General features: G+C 31.8%; 1 protein-coding gene across 1 annotated transcript in view; it reads right to left on the bottom strand.

Moving 5' to 3' along the window:
* LOC148280669 (uncharacterized) overlaps positions 1-22,564 on the bottom strand; it is a 161,404-nt gene that overhangs the window by 53,797 nt on the left and 85,043 nt on the right. Inside the window, exons 27-29 of the mRNA XM_088228025.1 lie at positions 9,196-9,355; positions 6,442-6,607; positions 3,934-4,146 (exon numbers count right to left, since the gene is read on the bottom strand). Coding sequence (XP_088084151.1) covers positions 3,934-4,146; positions 6,442-6,607; positions 9,196-9,355 — 539 coding nt within the window. The remainder of the gene's footprint in view (positions 1-3,933; positions 4,147-6,441; positions 6,608-9,195; positions 9,356-22,564) is intronic.

Below are 22,564 nucleotides of genomic sequence, written 5' to 3'. Positions count from 1 at the left end.
CATTTATTTTACCAAAATAACTTTACAAATACCAAAATATTTACGGCGTTATATTTATTTATTTAATAATCGCCCAGAGGCCTCTTACAATATCCAGTTAAAAGTACATAAAGCATTATAGAAAATAACATTAAATGAAATACTAACTATAACACTAAATTTGTAATTAATTCTAAAAAAATAAAAATGAAATAAAGTGAAGTGAAGATGAGTAGACAAACACATTAAAACTAGGAGAATTGAGGGGATGACCATTCCATAGATAGGATAACTAATTTAATAGCAGCAGTGCCTCGATTATGAACGCCATCTTCATCTGCATATATCGAGACGGTATACTTAATCTCTGTACTATCTGTATCTTACCTCGGTATGTTCTACCTACTTGTCATATCGACATCATATGATCGAAACAGGCCAATGGAATGACCGCAAACAATTAGTCCGCGTTCCTTACGTCATTAACATTAAAAATAATTCTCATTTATATTTTAAATAAGCTTCTGTGATAAAAAAAGGCTCACTTCAAAGCGATTATAAACTCCAATAAATCCCAATTCAAGCAAAAAAGAAAAAAAATGCCAACCTCAAAACGATTAAAAAATTTAATAAATCATAATTAAAGAAAAAATTGCTAGGTGGAGCAAAATTTTTGACACTTTTAATGCGTAGATAAACGTAACAAGGGGTTCTAGACGCGTCGGTATAAAACGAGGAACTTACATCAAAATTTGATGGTGGGGGGGTATCGGTAGTGTACCTTTATAGTCGGTCGGGAGACTTTTATCTTCAATTATGACGTGACGTCAAACTAAAGCTATGTCATTTTAGAGCGTAGATATGTGTACCGTGACGTACGCTTCCCCTTGATTCATATCGATATATCTACCCAAAACTTGAAGATGGGGGGTCGGTAGTATATATTTATAATCACTAGAGGGAATTTCACTTCAACTATACCATCAAGGTAAAGGATGACATCTTTATCTTCCCATCATAATCGAGGCTCAGGAGTGGTGTGGAGCAAGTCCAACATCTCAGCATAATATTAGCTGTTCTGTGGATGCTCACTAGGGGAGGGGAGAGTGGTGGCTAAAGTTTGTCCTATTGTACTCACACTGGAACATGTGTCGGACTCTGGTGGTCCTTGTGGGTACACGAAAGTTCACCAGCAATAGTAATTTTGGGCAATCTATTTTTTTTAATTTTTTTTTATTGAATAATTTTTTTTTTACAAAATACATTTTTGAAATACAAAATAGGTAAATATACAGAACATCTTATACATAACGTTTCTACCTCTCTAATAAGTAGATACTTGTGTAAACAGAGAGGGAGTTCGTTTCACATTTTTTTATTTTTTTTATTAACAAAGTAAATTAAAACAAAGTAAATTAAAATTAAAAAATAAACATTCTTTGGTATGGAGTCTAGGAAGGGGTGAGTCTTAAATGTTTTTTAATTTTTTATAGATTTTAAGTTTACCGGAAGTTTATTAAAGTTTTTTTTACCTATGTACGTATAATGGTTTAACGCTGCTGTTGTTTTACATCTGTGCAAAATTTAATTATTTGAAAATCTAGAGTTACTTGAATTTTGCACTTCAATTGTTTTTTCTTTAAAAGTTTGTAAGATAGAGGCTTTATTAAAAAAATATTCAATTGTTGGTATATTAAGTTCTTCAAATACTAGTTTTGATGAGTGAGTTCTGGGCTTTTTAAGAATTATTTTTGCAATCTTTATTTGAATAATAGAGAGTGATTTTAAGTTTGTCCTATAAGCTCCTCCCCAGCCTATAATTCCATACTGCAGAATTGACTGTATTAAAGCATAATAGACTGTTTTTATAAGTTTTAGAGATAAAATATTTCTTAGTCTAATGAATACATCAATAAGTTTCCTAATTCTTTTGACCATAGTGGCTATTTGTACTTTCCACTTCAAATTACTATCAATTATAATGCCTAGGTACTTAATATTATCCGCTTTTTTAATTGTCGAGCATAATTGGGGGCAAGAATGATTAATATTGTCATTTTGATTATGGATCGTGATATTGAAATTTACTGGGAGGTCAAATTGGTTAATGGATAAGGGTAGAAAGAAAGTTTTTTCACTGTTTAGTGATAATAAATTACTATGAAACCATTTTTTTAATAAATTAGAACAACAGATTGAACCAGGAACCCTTGAGCAATCATTCGACAACATTAAGATATAATACTCTCCAATAGTAAGAGTATTTGTCTTTTAAATATAGTTTCACTGGTGTGAAAGATATCGATCTTCAAATTAATAATGTTCAGCTGCTTATCGCTCTTCCAATCGGCATAACCAGAGGCAGGTTGGTTCTGGAAGCCGAGAGGTAAAACAGTCTGTGCTGACGCTGTCGGAGATAACCATCAGGAACATAAAAAAAAATACTCTCTAAAATGGCCGAGGCCACTTCCAATGGCGCACAGGGCACTGTGTCGATACACCAACCTCACCGTACCCTAGTCATATTTTGTAAAATGAAGGTGATGAATTGATCAATTAGGCTTCAGATGCCGGGTCCAGCGACTATGATATATTCTAATGTAAGAACGCCGTTTTAAATAAATAATACTTTTAGTACCATAAGGGAATGGCACATTGTATGACCTGCTGTCCGAATGCAATTTATTAATGGATGAAGAAAAGTAGCAGTTACTGCTACCATACATTCACGGAGACTGGACCGCTGTGCACGTGCAAACCACGAGACCGCTGCGTGATGTCGCATGATTGGCTCATTTCACACCACGGCATGATAAAATACAATACAATGAACAATATTTTGAGTTTTTCCAAATTTTTGTAGACAAGGACTGGATTCAACTTCCTGGGGAGCCGTTTATATTAACATATTACAACAGAGATGAAGAACATTTAAGAAAAGGCAAATCAACAGATGAAAGAATTGAAGGAATAAAGATGTTCAAATATAGGCAGAATGGTGAATGTTACACAGTGTGTAAAGTGGCCACTTAAACAGGCCATTGACAGGTCATAAGCCCTGTAGATGCCTAGACTTCTATATTGCCTTTTCTTAAATGTTCTTCATCTCTGTTGTAATATGTTAATACAATACAATGGATCGATATTTATCGTTTTACCATTATTTATGTATTTAATGCCTGGCAAACGCAATAACTAGTACCTCATGAGACCAACTAATCTCCGGTCGATTTCCTTTTGCAGGATTTTTATCTGAGAGTACACCCTAAATTTAAAAAATGATTTTGATAAAATTATCATTAAAATCTATTTTCTTAAGTTTTACTGTATTATTTTAATCGGGTTGCGGTCCCGTGGCTAGTGTTGCGGACTCACGGATTAGAGGTCCGAGATTCGAACTCCACTCTCCTCCAAATTGATTTTCATTTTCTAATAGTGAGTTATTTACAACTCGTTGAAAATTGAAATATTTGGGTAAATTTTAAGGACATTCATATTTTTTTAAAACTTTTTTTTTAAGTACGTATATTAATCGAGGCGTTTAAAAAAAATAAAAAAAATATTATCAATTATTGTTTATCTTATAATGTTTATATTTTGTCTGTTTTGCTGTTGTTTTTTTTAATAAACAAAAAATAATTGAATGGATACAAACGAACCTAATAAATGTCAACCCACTACAATTTTTCCGTACCGTTTATATTAATATGATATGTGTGAAATAGAATATTCTCCGTCGGATATCACGCGGCTGGTTTGTTTATTTGGAAAACTCTTGTAATAATGAACAGACTTTAGATTATAAAACACATGGTTATTGACCCTTTCAATTATGGTTAATTTATACCTACCTATTTGTGGGTAACATCATTTCTGCGCTGACCGCCTCATATCAACTGATGGAAAAAATGAATAAATGTGGAAGTCGAAACACAGGGAGAATTATGCACTCACAGGTGGCTGGGCGGGTTCGCCCTTGGGCCTGCGAGGTTCCCTCATGAACTGACAGCGGGCCACAGCATCAGCGTGCTCTGCGCGGAGCATGGCGCTGAGCTGAAGGCGGCTCTCCCGGAAGGCCCTGAACTCTATCTTCGGCTGCTCTCCCGACTTGGCGACGGGTGAAAAATTCCCTCCGAATTCGAGGTACACTGGTTTGCCTTCGTGTACCTAAAACAAATAAAAAACACACTAAAAAAACAAATAAAAACACAAAATTATATGAACATTGCGACTTTTTTAACCCGGGTGATCATTAAAATGTCGTCTTCATTTCTCTTTCCACACTCAGTGGTGCATAGGTCACTGCACTGACGCTCCAATTATTTATTTATTTATTTATTTATTTATTTATTTATTTATTTATTTATTTATTTATTTATTTATTTATTTATTTATTTATTTATTTATTTATTTATTTATTTATTTATTTATTTATTTATTTATTTATTTATTTATTTATTTATTTATTTATTTATTTATTTATTTATTTATTTATTTATTTATTTATTTATTTATTTATTTATTTATTTATTTATTTATTTATTTAACATATATTTACAACACAATATTTACATCTATACTTATTCTAACATTATTTATCACTATTATACACTTAATATCCTAATTTATAATATTAACTGTTTCATAAGTACATTTTCATTAATTATATTCTCAATTTACACTTTATACTACCTAATATTTTTCACATATATACTTTTTACATTTAATTTTAAATATATTTACATTAATTTCATTTTTTATGCTTTCTGGCATTTCTTCAAATAGTTGTATTCCCTTGTACATGCGGCAGTTCTGGGACATTGCTTTTGATTTCTTTTCCAGTCTTATATTTTTAGATCCTCTTTTTGCATAGTTTCTATGAAAGAACTCATTTTTTTTTAGTTTATTTTGAAAATATCTCGGAACTATTCCTTTAATAATTTTGTTTATTTCATTGGCAACATCGAATTTGATTCTTTGATCAATTGTCATGATATCTAGAAGTTGAATCATTTTCTTAACATTTGTTCGTCTCCCACATCTTAATATTATCCTCATCGCTTTGTTTTGTATTATTTGGAGTCTCTTAATTATAATAAAGAAAAGAAAATATCTGACCAATAAAAAATGCTCTGAAACAAATGACAATCTGATTTTGAAAGAATTATAACACGGCTTAAAAACAAAAACGTAAACGGAAAACGATTGGCTTAGCCATGTGCTGCGGATGCCTTTTGCGAGCCTTTACCACGCTTGCCTACTCTTCACGGCATCAGGTTCTCGACGTCCTGGACGTCACTGCTGACTCTTCGTCGGCAGTTCGTGTCAGAACTATGGGACGCGAACCTGACTTGGGAGGATGATGCACAAGAGCTGGCAGCCGACTGAGATGCTTGGAAGATCTTTGTGGACATTATATGCTCCAACTAGAGAATGCACATGGAATAATGAAAATAATGAATAACGAATAAAAACCAAAAATATTTCTTTTTGGAATTCCAATGGAAACAAAAGTAAACCACATTCAAATTGGCAAGCTCGTAAAAATGGCAATTTTGAATTTTTTTGCAATTTTGATTCATCTAATTAAATTATTTCACCTACATATTTATTTATTTTTATTTGACACTTTATATACATATACAATAAATATACATATAAGGGCGGGCATATTGCCTTAAGGCAATTTCTTCCTACCTACCCAAACCGTTCAGTTTGAAAAAAGTATAAATACATGGACATATGGAATCTTACAATTTTATACAAAAATTAAAAGAAAAGATTTACAAAAATAAATATATATATATAAAAAAAACACTATACTATGAAGAGAGGAGAGGGGATGGGAAGGAAAGAAGAAGGATAAAGGAACAATTTAAATATTTAGATAGTGACATTTCAATCTTGACTTAAATTACTAAATTACATTCTAGGCAACGCCTGAAAAAAATATTTTTTCAATTTCTATACTTCTTCATGGACCAGGTGGATTTATCAACAATATTTTGAGTTTGTTCAAATTTTAGTAGACGAGGACTGGATTCAACTCCCTGGGGAGGGAACTTATGGCCTAGACTTCTATATCACCTTATCTTAAATATTCTTCATCTCTGTTGTAATATGTTAATATAAACAGCTCCCCAGGGAGTTGAATCCAGTCCTTGTCTACAAAAATTTGGACAAACTCAAAATATTGTTGAGCATAAATAAGTTATATAGGAATCGGGTTGCGGTCCCGTGGCTAGTGTTGCGGACTCACGGGTCAGAGGTCCGAGGTTCGAATTCCACTTTACTCCAACTTGATTTCCAGTTTCTAATAGTGAACTCGTTGAAGCCACCAAATTGAAATATTTGGGTAAATTATAATAATCGCAAATCTTTTATTCCGTTTACTTTGGTTTCATCCTTCCTTTGTCAGTTGCATGTTTTAATTCATGAACGCAATCAAAAACTTTTCCGTACCTCCACATCTTTGCTCTTGGCAACTTGGGAGAACCTCTCCATCCGTTCCAGGGTCTTCTCTTCCCGGTCGTCGGTGATGCAGAATACGCGCAGCTGAGCCTGCAGGTGTTCTGTCCGCTTTGCGTACACCATGAAGCGTGCCATAAATGGCACATGAATTGCCTCTCTGCAAAAAAAAAATGTTGTTAAAAAATAAGAAAACATCTTTACCATAAACACTGGGGTAAAATAAATAGACTCGTTTTTCTATACTATGTACATTTAAGATAGATAAAGTATTGCTTTGCCATCAATAATTTTAAAAATATAAAATTACAGTACACATGTGTGAAAGAGATAAACACGGTTTCTTAGTTCATATTTATTTATGTGTAACTATAGATACGATGTGTTTTATCTATGGTTATGAACTTAAGTCCTTAAAATATAGCTTGATTAAATGACGGCTACCAAAATTATATATAGTGATGGAAATTACTGATCACTTTTCATGTACCGATCAAATCGATTTTATCAGTTTTTTCATGCAAACATGAAAATCTGTTTCTAAAAATTGATATAAAAACGTAAAAACAAGCCTATAATAGTGTGTTTAAGACAATTATTCACCAAAAAAAAGACATTTATACTTTTTTCATGAACAACATCAAATTATTATTTTTTTTCTATCAATTTACATTGATCAATTTGTCCCACCTCTAAAGTTTTTGCAAAATGATGCAATCTTGTAAGAACGTCGTTATTAATTAGGTTTATTATGGTTTTTTTCGTTTTAAAGCTGATTTTAGATATTTATGTTGATTTATATGTCAAGCATTGTATTAAAAAAATAAATTGACATACCAAATATGAATGGTTTTTTGTGTGTCAGTTTTTTCATGCAAACATGAAATTCTGTTTCCGAAAATTGATATAAAAGCGCAAAAACAAGCCTTTTGTGTGTTGAATACAATTATTTACCAAAAAATAAGATATTTATGCTTTTTTAGTGAACATTATCAAACGAAGTATTTTTTTATTCGATCAAATTACATTGATCAATTTGTACCATCTTTAAGGTTTTTGCAAAATGATATAACCTTGTAAGAACGTCGTTAATAATAAGGTTTATTTTCGTTTTTTTGAGTTTAAAGCTGATTTTATATATTTATGTTGATTTATATGTCAAGCATTGTATTAAAAAAATAAATTAACATGCCAGATATTAATGATTTATCGTGTGTCAATATAAATCACTCCTTAGACGTTACTACAAAGTTATGTCGTCACTTTTGCTGACAACTGTCATTCTAATCAAGCTATATTTTAAGGACTATAGCCTGCTTACAATGTTATTTTATTTTATAAATGACATACAGTCATTGTAAATGACACTTAATTATTGTAAATAATACTTTGGGATATTTTTAAAGATATATCATCATCATCATCATTACTCCCTTTCCGCACCTAATATTGCATAGGGCACTGCATTGGTACACCAATCTTAGTGTATCTTAATATTTTTTGTTACATGAAGGTAAGACGATTAGTCTTATACTTCAAATGCCAATCAATGGACTATGAAATATTCTAGTGTAAAAATACCTTTTTAATTAAATACTCCATGTCAACCATGACGGGAATCAATCCCGAGACCTCTTGTATGGTAGGCAAACGCGCTGACCTCAACACCAGAGGTGACATTGGTGACGAGGTTATTTTGACCATTAAAATTGGTAATTTAATTTCAAATATCTTATGAAAAAATCAATATCGTATTGAATTGCCTTATGGAAAATATTAAAAAAATAATGTAAATGGCATTCAGTCATTGTTAAGTGATGTAGATAATGAAACGCAATGACTGTAAATCATATGCACTTATTGTAAATGAAACGCAATCATTGTGACAAAGTCATTATAAATGACATGTAATTGTAAATGTAAATGACATTCAGTCATTTTAATGGGCAATTATCATGGATTTTTTTTTATTATCTGTTAAATTAATCTGAAAACTCACAATCCAATCGGTACTATTCTTATTAAAATCTGTTAAGAAATAAGGGGGATATAAAGGATTAAATTCTAGTAATTTAAATGGTGCAAAAAACAAACTTTTCGTGACGTCATCAAGTATGACGTCTTCAGATGTCTAGTGACGTCATCGGATTTTTTTTCATCAATGTCTATGGCTTTTATAGAGTATTGTAGATAGCTTCCTTTTTCTATGTGTCGTTTGTTTACATTTACGGTGTCCTGTCACTTATCAAACGTGACGAATTGTAATTTATGATTTTCATGATAAATTGCTAATTCAATTTATCATTATCATTATAAATTAATATTTAGAAGAGGTTGAAAACCATAAAATAATAAAAGAAATTCGAGATGTAAGATGTAATCCGTTTTCACTTTCATCTGTCAGTGCCTGGAACTGGAGTGGGTAAGGGTGGGCTTAAGATAATATGCATAGACACCTCTCCTTATATTTCTATATGAGGCCTGTGGCATTACCAACATTAAAATGAATGCATTACTCGTGAACTTCTGTGACAAAATTTATTACCAACTTACGAAACGATCGTTTTCGAAAGACTTTATTTTTTAAACGAAAATAACGAGTTAAAATGTTCATTATAAGGGTTTATATAAACACTAGGAGAATTTTTAAAAAATCTTTTATTTGTAGAGTAGGTTAAATCCAATATTCCTCCCGAGTGTATGATAATACCCTTTTGACACGCAGTCTTAAAAAGTTGTTTTTCTCACCTGTATAGTTCGGTGGCCATCTTAGTGGCTTCGCTGACATTCCTGCAGTCCATGAGCCAGTACCTCGCCGACACGGTCGTCGTGAACGACACGCAGTCGTTTACAAAGGTAAGTGGAGTGCTGTCGGTGACATCTTCCCAGTGTGCTCTGTTGGTGCCACCTGGCGAGATCATTGTCAAACAACTCTTAACACAATTTTATTGACAACAAACAGACAAAAACAGAAAATACAATAATAAAGAAACATCATAACCATCACCATTCAACAACATTCTGAATACAGCAAATGAAATATTTGGCGACAAATACTGGATTATGTCATAATAGATCCACACATGTTGCAGTGACGTCGAGAGGTTATTTGGCTCTAACTCATCTTCTATGGGAATAGAATCATCATCGTCAGCATCCACTATCCACACCCGATATTGCATAGGGCACTGCATTGGTACACCAATCGCAGTGTATCTTGATCATTTATTTTATTTGAAGGTAAGATGATCAGTTTTACGCTGAGGGTTTGCTGAGAAAAACCTTTTTAAATAAATATTACCTGTCAAACATGTCAGAAATCGAACCTGAAACCTCTTGAGTGGAAGGCAAACGAGCTGACCACACTATGAATAGAATATAACTGAATTCTCAATCTTTTCATGGTTATATATAGATAAACAGATCTCAACAGAGACGAAGAAATTATTCATTTTCTACAAAGGGTCAAAAGCTCTATTTTCTGTAAAATATCAACAAATAAAATTACTTATGGTTTCGAAGATGAATAGCACTTTGAAACATTCTAAAGATGTGAATGTAAAGTGTATGCCATAGGCAAAATGTGTTGAGTTGGATTTGGGTACCCAGACACTCAAACATAACGGTTTCAAGGTGAATGATGAATTGGAGAGGTTGGGAGCTGAGACAGCCCAAATACGCCCAGAGCCCTACTGTGGATTGCCTAAATGTGCTCCTTTGAATTAACTTAGGTTGTGGGCCCGGCCCCGGTTCCGGAAACAGAGCATAATGCTGTGGCAAAAAGCACCTAGTTAGCACTATGCGAAAGAACTCTACTGGAGCAGTACTTGCAAAGGTTTGGTTTCTACCTAATGAAACTTAGCTAAAACCAAGTGACTTGGGCCCTCCAGGGTATTGCAGATGGAATACTCTTAGAACCTTGCTAGAATTAATCTTACTGAAACTTTTAGATATACAAGGTTCTACAGAGCAAACGATGGAACACCTTTGCACATGTTAAATTTGATGCTTTGTATTATAAAACAATCCACATCTTCAGTGGACCATTGGTTGAACCTGAAGAAGATATGCGCTCGCTCCTTACCTTATAGCCGATCGAAAGAGCAGTCAGGCAGCTGAACATTATCATTTTGGAGATTAACATCTTTCACACCAGTGAAACTATGTTTAAGGGGCAAAAACTCTTGCTATTGAAGAGTATTATTATCTTAATAATGTCGAACTATTTCTCAAGGGTCCTGGTTTGACATTTTGTCCCAAAATAACACCTTAAATATTTTATTATTTGTAATGTTATTTTGGTAAAATAAATTAATTTAAATTTGGCTTTAAAAAGCCTAATACTTAAAAGACTTCTTGGAGAAGACGTCTTAGAGGAGGGAATTTACGAATAAATATGAATGCACTCGCTTTTTGTTCGGTACCCTAGCTTCTTAAAAACCTGGGCTTGGAGGCAAAAATAAATTTACGGGCACACGTCACAATAGATTGCAGTGACGTCAGGAGCTTGTACGGCAATGGCCCCCATTTGAAAGAATGGGAATAGTGGCAGGTGATACACAGTTTTGCTTACCACATTCCACACACCGCATTTGAGGACTTAAGTTTCCTTGACGGTGCCCACATACAAGGAAAAATTGCTAATTGCCAAACGAAAAAAGCTGCTCGAATGCGTTTTCTGGGATCAATTAGTCTTGGATTTTTTGTGCTGGAAGAAGATTATTCAAAAGCACTACTTCATTAGGTTGAAGAAAAGAAGGAAGAGAATTCTTCGCTGGCTGGGATTAAATTGATTGGACATGATCAATTCGCCGAAATGATCACGAAACTTTGAAAAAGCCTTGAAATTATTTTCGGAAGCCTCCAGATCTGTATGTTCGACAGGACCTATAACAAAGCCAAAGATAGTAAGCTAGAAGCTCCATTCAAAAATCACAGAGAGGGAGGAAGAGGACAAGACCACACGATGTGTTCAGAGGATTTATTAGGATATCCGCAGCAACACGAAGAAGAATCAGCAATATTAAACACAAATGATTTTTCATTAAATTTAACATGACCTGATAAAAACTGTGTAGTCTAATTAGGGATAACCCAAGAAGATTTTAATCGCTGATGGATTGAAAGAAATGTGAATGATGAAAGGAAAAACAGGCTGGATTTACTTCCTGGAAGAGTTGAGGAAGTGTGGATGTTTAAACATCCACTTAAACCAGCCAATAGCCATAAGCCCAGTAAATGCCCAGACTTTCATATTACTTTTGCAAAAATGTTTTCCTTCTGTGTTGCAACAAACTTAGATGGAACATGTATTTTAAAAGGTAATAATTTCAATGTTCTTAGGAAAGAATCCAAAGTGTGAGACTGATCTTTCTTTAATGAATCAAATGCAGTGCCCCATGCACCACTGGGCGGGAATAGGGAAATGATGATTAATAATTTTCCTTCCTTTGTCTTAGTCATTATTTTATTTTTATTAATGCTAATGTTCATCTTTGGTAGTCGACTTTGTATGGCGGTTAAAAAAAGATTTTTGGCCACCGCAATATTTAAAAAAATATTGCATCAAATGGCTGTAATTTTTTTTAAATATCACTACTTGGTAAATATAATAAAAACCATAACCTGTAACATAAATAATGATGCTTAGTATAATACTATAATATCATCGGGCTAATGCCAAAGTTGCGAATCTGCATTTGGTCGAATTTTGAGATAAACCACAAGAATTTTACTTATGCCCACCGGAGATGGGTCCGATTAGACCCAGTAGTATTTAAAATTTTTAAATATATGATGACGAGTGACTGGAGGCTAGTTGATAGCGGACAGCTGCGCCACAAGGCGAGATCCATGTGGAAAGAATCTATACGTTATTATTTTTTTAACAAAATCATGAAAAAAAATACAAAAAACTTTACCACGTTTCTCCTAATTGATTCAGAGCACATTTTGACAAAAAAATATTAAAAGGTGACTTATAAATCTGAGTCTTATATATCAAACTAATTGTCTTGTCGCCACGCACATTTTTTTCATAAAAGCTATCGAGTGGAAAACACTCGTCTAGGGTTCTGGGTCTATTTCACACACAAAATTAACATTAAGCTGTCTGAAAATGGTGCTTTCTGCAGTTTCGTGATTATGGCATTAACTCGATAATGATTGACACTGCTATGACTCAATCATATGTAATATTGACACTGCAGCGACATAACGACGTGTAATATTGACACTGCGATGACTCAACGACATGTATTATTGACACTGCAGTGACTCAATGACATGTATTATTGACTCTGCTGTGCCTCAACGACATGTATTATATTGACACTGCTGCGACTCAACGACATATATTATTGACACTGCTGTGACTCAACGACATGTATGTGTATGAACAGTGGGATCAGGTAAGAGCTGACTAGTTTTGCACATCAAGGTTAAAAGGAGAAACGATCGCATAGATGCTTCTCTTCCAGTATTTAAAAAAAGTAAGCAATATATGACTGGTAGCTAGGGCTCACTTGGGGGGCGAGAACTAATTTACGGGGATCCGTCACTGCCTACCCCTACGGCAAATGGCGTGACGGTAGTAGTGGTCATCATCATACCCCTATCCGCACGCGATGGTGCATCAGACACTACATTGGAAGACCAAAGGCAGTGTATCTTGCTTATTTATAGCATGTGATCAGTCTTACAAACAAATAGTTCACGTCGACCCAACCAGGAATCGAGCCCGAGACCTCAGAGCATGATAGCCACCTACTAGACTGCGAGGTGAACTTTTTTTTTTTTTTTATATATATACGCCTCCACTCGTATGTGAACTTATCCCCATTAAATTTTATTTCTAAGGAAGTCGAACACTCCTCCAGCGTTCTGGTATTATTTCACACACAGAACTGTATTATTTATCCACCTGAACTCAGACTACTACACAGGTGGTAATAGAAGTAGGAATAAAAACATACGCAGAATAGTGAATGCTACAGTGTATAAAGTGGTCACTTTAACCGGCATTGACAAGTCACAATCGTTGTGAATATCCAGTCCTATTCCCTTATCAAAAATATCTGTGTTTAATTATTTTTTTTAAAATTAAAAGTGGTTGGATCATAAAAGATTGTATCAAAGCAGTGTCAATATAAAATATAAAAAATGTTGATTAAATTTTAAAAGTTAACTTAATTATTTTGTCACTAAATCCATCATTACCACCTAGTTGTAAGCTAGAAAAAAATATTATTGAATATTTATAACTAAAACATCTAAATAATTTTATATATCTATAATGTAAATACGGGATTTTAGAGTCAATAATTTTTAACCGTTAAGTAATAATTTTAAGAAAAAATTTGAATTCAGTTAAAATTATTAACATTCTACCATTGTCATGATCGGCAGATATTTTCAATCTCAAAATACATTTTACTGTGCTAGATTATACTAAATACGCATACTATTCATATTATATTATAAAAGTGGAAATAAATAAATAAAATATTTGGAAAACGTAGCTGAAGGAACCAAGAAAACAAAGCTTTTTGCGACAAAATTCTACTTAAATAACAAAAACATAAAAAATATGTTTTTTTTTTTTTTGCTTTTTGTGTTGAAATAAATTTAAACATTGTTTTTTCACAAATAAACATTCATATTTTGAAAAAAAATTATGCACAAAAGTTAAAACTTTGTTGATTTTGTACAAACACAATGAAATTGAACAACCTGCCTTTTTAACCATAGAACATGCAAATAATGTTAAAATTCCTAATGTTTTTTTTTTTTTTAAATTTGGGCATATAAATTAAAATTTTAAAAGGGCACGTTGGACATGTTTAATTTCTAGATAACCAGTGACTCAACATAAGGAATTTTATCCCCGTTTTGTGCAGTGCGTAATCACATACAGATCTCTCGAAGGCAGCTGTCAAGTGTCAAAAATGAAGTTGATAAAATTATCAGAAACAATTAATTTATTCAAATGATAAAAATGCATACGGGAGAGGAGAATTTCTGCAAATTATATTAAGAATGAATAAAAATGAATAAATGATCCTCACGGTTTGCATGAAAAAAAATGCAATCTAAAATTTTGATTTAAAATTTTCAACTTAATTTTTAGAAATTAAATGACCATCAAATTTTAAAAAATTAATCTTAAAAATGTCAAATTTGCAAGTATCTTTTATTTATTGCGCAAGCATGCATGGGTTCTGGGTGCGATTCCCGATCAGTTTCAAAATACAATTATCAATTTATTTTTATTTAAAATTAAAAATTTCAACAATTTTGTTGTTTTTCTGGTAACTAGGAGTGTAAGTTTGACCATCTTACCTTCATAGGAAAAATGATCGTGACACACAGCAATTCGAATATAAATTCAGTGCCTTTTGCACTAACATGGGCAAATAAGAAAAATAAGTATACTTGAAGCGTGAACAAGGTCATATAATAAAACGGTAAGCGATTTTTTATAACAGTCAACTCTAATTTTTAATTTTCTTTTCTAAATTGGAATATGTGTATGAAATATTAGATAATGTTCATCAGTTACACAATATGTTAGCTACAAAATTTCATACAATTATTCAAATTTTAACTATAAATATTTGGATCGACTGTACCATTTTATTTCTTGCCATCTTTTTGCAATGTGGGACTTTTTTGAACTGTTTTTTTTTACTCTATATATTTATTAAACTCAAACTAACTGTTGCATAAGAGAAATGTCTAATTTCTATTCATTATTTGATTTAAAATGCATATAAATCACATTTTGTTACCCAAGCATCATGCCATGCATATATGAAAACTTTTAAAATAGGCATCTAAATTTTTTAAAATTATTCATGTTTATTTTTTTGAATTTCATCGAATTATAATGGCCATGAAATATAAGATGTTTTTCATTCGTCCATCGTGGTCCAAATTATTAATGTAATTACTACAATAAGCGTATTGAAAAGGCAAAAAATACGAAAGGTGATTATGTGAGGTGATTGCATTTTGTGAGGAAAATAAATAGTAAAATGGTGATTGAACAAGGTGATACATATTTGCAGAAGTAAGCTTACTTGCACGGCAGTTCTGACCCGAAAATCACAGTTTGTCGCTAGCTTTCGAACTTTCGGCATCGTGGTTTTGTAATACGATCGCTGATCTTACGTAATAAGTCGCGGCGTCAGAAAATGAAAGCTAAAGCTAAAAAAAATCATACAAAGAATGGACCTTTTGAATACGTGTCTCTTATTGTGGACAACAACCGACCTGCATTGAGTAGAGGAATAATTTGATCGATGTATTTAAGACATTCCAACGTTCTTTCGTCAGTGAAAACTCTTGGTGGAAATTTATTGTAATTTATTATAGATATGCATTTCATATACAATTTTTTATTCAAAATCATTAATATTTCTATTTATATAGTTTAAAAAAACATTATCTTTTCATGATAAAATTAAAGACTTACTTTTATAAATATTTAAAGATTAAAAAATCACTTTAGTATCTTCAATACTACACTTGGTTGTTTTGTGAAACAGTACTTATAATTTTCTTGTTGTTTTACTGTAGAATGTTTTATTATTTAAACTTTCTACTGAATATACTGTATAATTTTAGGTTATTTTTTTAAATATAAATCTTGTATAATTTTTGGTTTGAATTTTTTTATTTTCTAATTCTTGTTGAAAAAAAAAATATATATTTAGCCAAATATGTTAATATTATAAATGTTTGTGAAAGGCAGATTTGCCGTTTATGTTAATAAATAAAATTAAAATATGAATGATGAGTGATAAATTATAACCAGTAATTGGTTTCATCGCTTTGCGACATCTTTAGAGACGTGTCAATTACGTATTTTATTTGTTGGACGGCCAACTGTGAAACTGGCGTCGCAAATTTAATTTAATTTGTTGTAAAAAAAATCCAAGAAACATATTTTTCTCAGTTAGCCCAGGCTACACCCAGGTGTTGTGGTGTATTTTTCATAACCTCACGTTATACCTCCCCTTTCGCACCTGCTGACAAGCCTCTAAATAGAGGCTTAGCGGGTTATTCCTTTTTGAAAAATCTATGATGAATTACAATGAGCTTCCATCAAGTATTTTACTAACAAACTTGAATGTCAAAGATTCCAATTTATATTTTTCTTGATGTTGAATACGTATACTGATGGTCAAACTATTAAAATACAACGGTTGACTCATATGCTCCACCTCGAAGTGGATGAAAAAAGGTTTTTTTTTTTGCCTTATTTTTTTAACGTAGCGCCCCTTGACTTGTATGAACTTTGTTCAGAGATGATCCAACATCTTTATTGCTTTCTAGTAGGACATGTCTAACCCCTGCCTCATGACTCAGCGCATAATTCCATTATCATCCAAAAATTTATTTCCACGCAAATGTCGTCATTTAGAATGTTTTATCGGTATACTGACAATTTGTTGTTTAAACTTTTATTCATTTATAAATGTATTCCGTTCCATTGTTTCTTTTCTAATATACAGTAATAAGAAAACATTTTCTAGTTGAAATATTAGAGGCCCAAACAATGATCCTTGAGGTAGTCCTTGTTAAGTATACTTAAACAGCTTATCAACACAAAATTCATTTCAAAACCATAGTTTAATGAAGTCTTATCTTTTCTTGGAAAAAGAAAAATACAAAATTTGTCTTACAACTGCCAACCACTCATTTACACGGCACATCACAGACCTCATTGTCTTCCAAAAAAATATTTTCACGCAAATGTTCCCTGAGTTTAGGGAATAGCCGGTAGTCAGGAGCTAGATCAGGTAAATGGAGGCTGTTCTATCAATCATTCAGCTTTGAAAATGGCAGCCATTGACACTAACGCCTTGTATGGTGGAGGAGGTCCAGCATTTTACCACTGAACAGCATTTTGCAGTGGTCAGAAGCCTGTTGTATCTAAACCGTTGCAGATTAAAACTTGTCGCTCTGGCATATTAGACTACATGATGCCATACAAATTAACTCGACTGGTCAACTCAAAACGGGTCAAGAGTGGAGCATGTAAATCAACCTAATTTTAATTAAAAAATCAATATTTTAATTTGTTTAAATTAATAAAAAGACACTATATATCTGTGTTTAACTTTTTTGCAAGTTATTGCATCATTTAATGCCATCATTTTTAATTTACGAAATTACAATCTGTGATTTTTGGGAAAATACGCCATTCCTTAGCAAGCAAGTCTGAGCACTGTTTAGAAAAATGAAAAAAAGGTTTATTCCCCAAAACAAATTTCTTAATGTCACAATGCATTTAAGTTTCCAATCTGGCATCTGTGCCACAAGCTTTTGGGTGGAAGTAGATGCAAATTTCTTCTTTACGATCATTTCTATATCTACTTGCTAAGGGCGAAATCCGGTTGGTGGTAGATCAAGTTGCCAAGGTGGGAGATTTTCGATTATAACTTTTGTGCGACATTCTAAAAACGTGATTTTGTGTCATTTTACGGTGTGGAAATATTGCAATAATTCATACATAAGTGGAAATGATGGATATTCTGTGATCATATTATCAAGAAAACCTTTGTAAATTTCAGTTTTCAAACCACGAAGATCTAGTTTTAAAATTGAATCAACATTTGATTTCGTTGTCTTACTTTGAAAGGGCTATTTTTACACCTTCCTGTGTCAAAAAACAAGATATTACACCAAATCTGTTTACTTGGAATCTTACATGAAAGAATACCAAATTAATAATGAAACCAGTTTTTAAATAAAATTAAATATCTGAAAGCAAAATGGACCTATTTCAAGTCAATTTGTGAAAAAAAATCTCTTCTCAATACTGCAATCGTTTTTATTTGACAGCGAATTTTAGTAGAAAATTAAAGAAAAAAATGGCTAGTTCAAAGTAAGGTAACGATTTGTACCCATTGCTTGAGTCATACAAAACCAGCTAAACGTTTTGATAAAGTCAAATTCAAAGTTTCTTTATTTTCAATGGATACTACTCATCTTTTGTGGTTTTTCATTTTCCCAAGACACTCTAACGCGCATATTTTTTTCTTTGCACCTCATCTATTACTTCTGCCCTTGATGCTAAATTTTTAACCATTTTTTTTCAAATAATATCCATCAATAATTTCCATGATTCTGAACCCATATTTTCATGAATATGATTTCTTACTGAATAATTAATTTAATGAAAATTTAACAAAGCCCCAATCTTTTTTAAAGAATACATTTTTATTGAAATTTTGGCTGATAATTCTGATATAGATAATTTTACCATTTGTTATCAACACAAGCAAAACTCGCATCATGGCAAAAATGTATATTTCATTGGTATACTGATCAAACCCTCTAAATGCATTATTGGCTTTACTGAGATAAATCAGTTTGAATGTTTGACTCGACAAAAGTCTTTCCAGCATGTTTTGAACCTAAAACATACTCGTGAAACCATCTTAGTTGCTTAATATTGTTTCAATGCATGAGCTTTCAAGAAATATCTGATAAATGGAACTAATGGTTATCAGTGTTTTGACCAGAAAAATATAATTTTTAACGCGTTTTAATACATGCAAACCTTGAAACTAAACCTCGGAGGATTAAAAGGATTTTATCAGTTCATAAAGCTCGAAAAATGACATGTAACTGCATTTTAAACTTGTTTTTTCCAATTTCGTCATTTAGAGGGTTTCAACTCTTATCCGTTTAAAAATGTATTCAGTTATATTATTTTATTTTAAATATACAGTAAAAGGAAAACATTTTCTAGTTTAAATATTAGAGGCCCAAAAATGATCCCTGGGGAACTCCTTGTTAAGTATACTAAAACAGCTTATCAGCACAAAATTCATTACAAAGCCACATTTTAATTTCAGAACAATCAAACTTATCTTTTGATTATGACACTAAGATGTGATTAAAAAAAATTTTTAAAAATATTTTTCAATATAAGTTCAAACAAGAGTCCTTGTTTCCAGGATATTTCTCCTTTTCTGAGAAGGACTGTAGTATCAGAGTCTTTCGTATAATTTTTCTTATAATTTTTTCGGTTTTTGGGATTTTATTTCAAATATTCAACTAACAAATTTCTAAATTTGGTGATTCTCCGTTGCTCGGGTGATAAAATAAATGCATGTGAGGTGATAATGTTTGGGATATTACCTTCGAGAGATCTTTTGCGAAAAACGCCTGCGGGTGGTAACAAGATGGACGGCGCACACAAAATGGCGGCAGTCACAGTCGGTGACAGTCGGCCAAGGAACGGCGTGCAAAGTAACACAACACACAAGACGACCAAAATCACACACGGAAAACACAGATACAATGAAACGCAAAATGGTCACAAAAGGGTTTTCTATTTACATATCCGGGATTCACTTAAAAAACAACATTGATCAGATAAAGAGAAATTACTTATGGGTACAGTATAATAAATATTATTATTTTATGAATCTAGAACAAAAAGCAAAAAACAATAAAATTTTTGAACATTCCCAAACACAATGGAGTCCATTAGCAACATTCAATGTATTAAACCCTTGTGTGGCCTACGATGTCACATGAGTCTATAAATAATACAAGACTTAATATATCCCTCTTGTTTTTTTTGCTATAACAGGCCAAAAATAACATGATTCTAAAGTTTTCAAAATTCGCTTTCAAATATCTGTATTTCAAAATATTTCATATGTTTTCTAAAGTAATACGTCGTTACAGCGCCGTTTGCAGAGGGATTTTTCAGCACAGCCTTTTAAGAGTTAATCAAGATTTTTAATCTGCAGAGTTAAAGATTAATTTATAAAAATATACTATATTTACCATATTATTTTGTAATCTATTTGATAAATCGTTTTTTTTATAATCAGAGTAAGAAGAGATGGCTGAATGCATTTTGTAATAGTGACATTGTTCCAGTTTTTCAAAAACACTTCTGCGTAAATCGTTGAAGCCTGTTCTATATATAAATCGAAAGTTATTTAAAAACGGATAAAGTACTAGGTGTAACGCGAAATAAAACAATGAATTTCAACTTTATTTGCATAAAGGAGAGTCCCAAAATACGATCCTTGAGGAACCCCTTATAAAATAAACGAAATAATTTTTTTTTGTAAATTGACAGCATACATTTTCGATTTGTTGTATGGTTAGCCATGCGCATGGTCCAGAGTTCGATTCCCGGAAAATTACGGATTGTAAAAAAAAAGATTCTACCGCATTCATAGTTTCTCGGATCGAATTTTTATACTAACCCTTACGGATTATTACATTGATTTTACAAAAATAATATATATATTTTTTTACTTATACTCTGTTGTCGATAATAATAATTTTTACGCCTTTTGAAAAGTTTGTCAGAGTCGTTTGTTTAGTTTTGTCTGGTAGTTTATTGTATAATTTCAGTCCCTGATTTATTAGTCTCGATTGTCCTTGTCTGGGGTCCTGATATTTTTGTATTATGTCCACGTTTATGTCATTTTTTAAAAAGTTTTAGTTCTTTGTCTTCAATGATATCAGAGGCTAACTTATGAATAAATTTGAAAGATTGTAGTTGAAAATATTCATTAACATTTAATTGTTTTTTTATTAAGAGTTGTTTAGTTGGTGTTAGATAAGGGAGGTTATATACTAGCTTCAATATTTTATTTTGCTGTCGTTGAAGTCTGTTTACATTATTTTGGTTTCCCGTTCTCCATAATTGTTGCATATAACATATTTTAGATTCGACATAGGCTTCATACATTAGATTTTTTCCGATTTTGGCACAAGGTTTTTGGTTTTTGAAAAATACTCGATAATGTTGCTATTTTCCTAATTAAATTATTGATGTCAATTGTCTGTCTATTGTTAGTCCTAAATATTTTTAAGTAATAAATAATCCAAATAAATTACGTAATCGACTAATCGCATTTATTTATCACAATTAGTATTCATTAGATGTAAAATATTATTTTTTCAATGTAGAAATTTTTAGTCAACTATTCGGTATTGACATACGTAGTTTTCAATTTTTTTCCAAATTAAAAAATGAACACAAAATGGCTAAGATAATATATGTAATTTGAAAGAAAATTTTCTGCTCTAAAAGATATTGCGTTTGCTTTTACGTTAGATGTTTTATTTTGTTTGATTACAAGCCTTCAAAATGGAATGTCAAGCAGATGAAAGTGAGCATTTTCAACACCTCCTTCTGTTCGCGTGCAATCGAGGAATAAAGCTACCAAAGCTGCTCGCGATATTTGCGCAGTGTACGGTGAAGATGCTATGAATTATTAACTGATTTATTGTATTTTTTTTGTCTTCTTCATTTGGAGAAAATGGACACAAATTTTGTCATCCTTTAAAATCTTTAGATATTTTTCTTTTGATTTTTTCATTTGCCTTTCTATTTTTCGGTTAGTTGTAACACATATATGAAAAATAACGTTACTTTGAAACATTGCCTTAGGCATTTTTTTATCAATAAACACATGACAAAAGTTCGAATGAAGTTTGTATATTATATATTTTTTTGTATATTCTTCTACATACATTTAAAATATTCTTTAATAAGAATTGTTACTAACAAGGGTATTTCTTCCATGTTACTTTTGTAGAAATAATTATTTTATTTAAAAAATAAATTTAAATGAATCCCGGATAGTTTAAAATATAACACATGAGAATGAAATGTCAAGGAGATGATGAATATATTGTTGTCAATGATAAAAAGCCAACACTCAAAATATAACAAGGAAATAAAAATGAATGTTTACAACATTAAAAAAAAAACATTAAAATGTTATAGAAACATCATAAAAGAATAAAAAGCAACAAAAGTTATAACATCGTTTAAATTCTTAAACTCTCATTTTATCTGTTCTAAAAATCTTTCAACCAATTTCAAAACAGATATCCAGCAATATGTTTTAAAAAGTTGTATGAATTTCATACGACTATTTTGTAGGTCAAAATATATAAAACATTATTCATTATTTCATTTAACATTGTAAAATAAGTTTCAGTTGTGTATTTTTTAATTTGTATTGAGGTAGACCTATGATTATTATCAAGGATTTTAAAATCATAGGGATATGGGGTTCGAACTGTCAGTAGGGTCGCAGTGAGTCACATCTTGCTGGAGGGT

Source organism: Micrasema longulum, unplaced genomic scaffold (assembly GCF_059751315.1).
Source record: "Micrasema longulum isolate JH-2025_06_02 unplaced genomic scaffold, ASM5975131v1 h1tg000554l, whole genome shotgun sequence".
Lineage (NCBI taxonomy): Eukaryota > Metazoa > Arthropoda > Insecta > Trichoptera > Brachycentridae > Micrasema > Micrasema longulum.
Note: the sequence above shows the minus strand (reverse complement) of the source record. Positions and strands in the feature narration are given on the sequence as shown.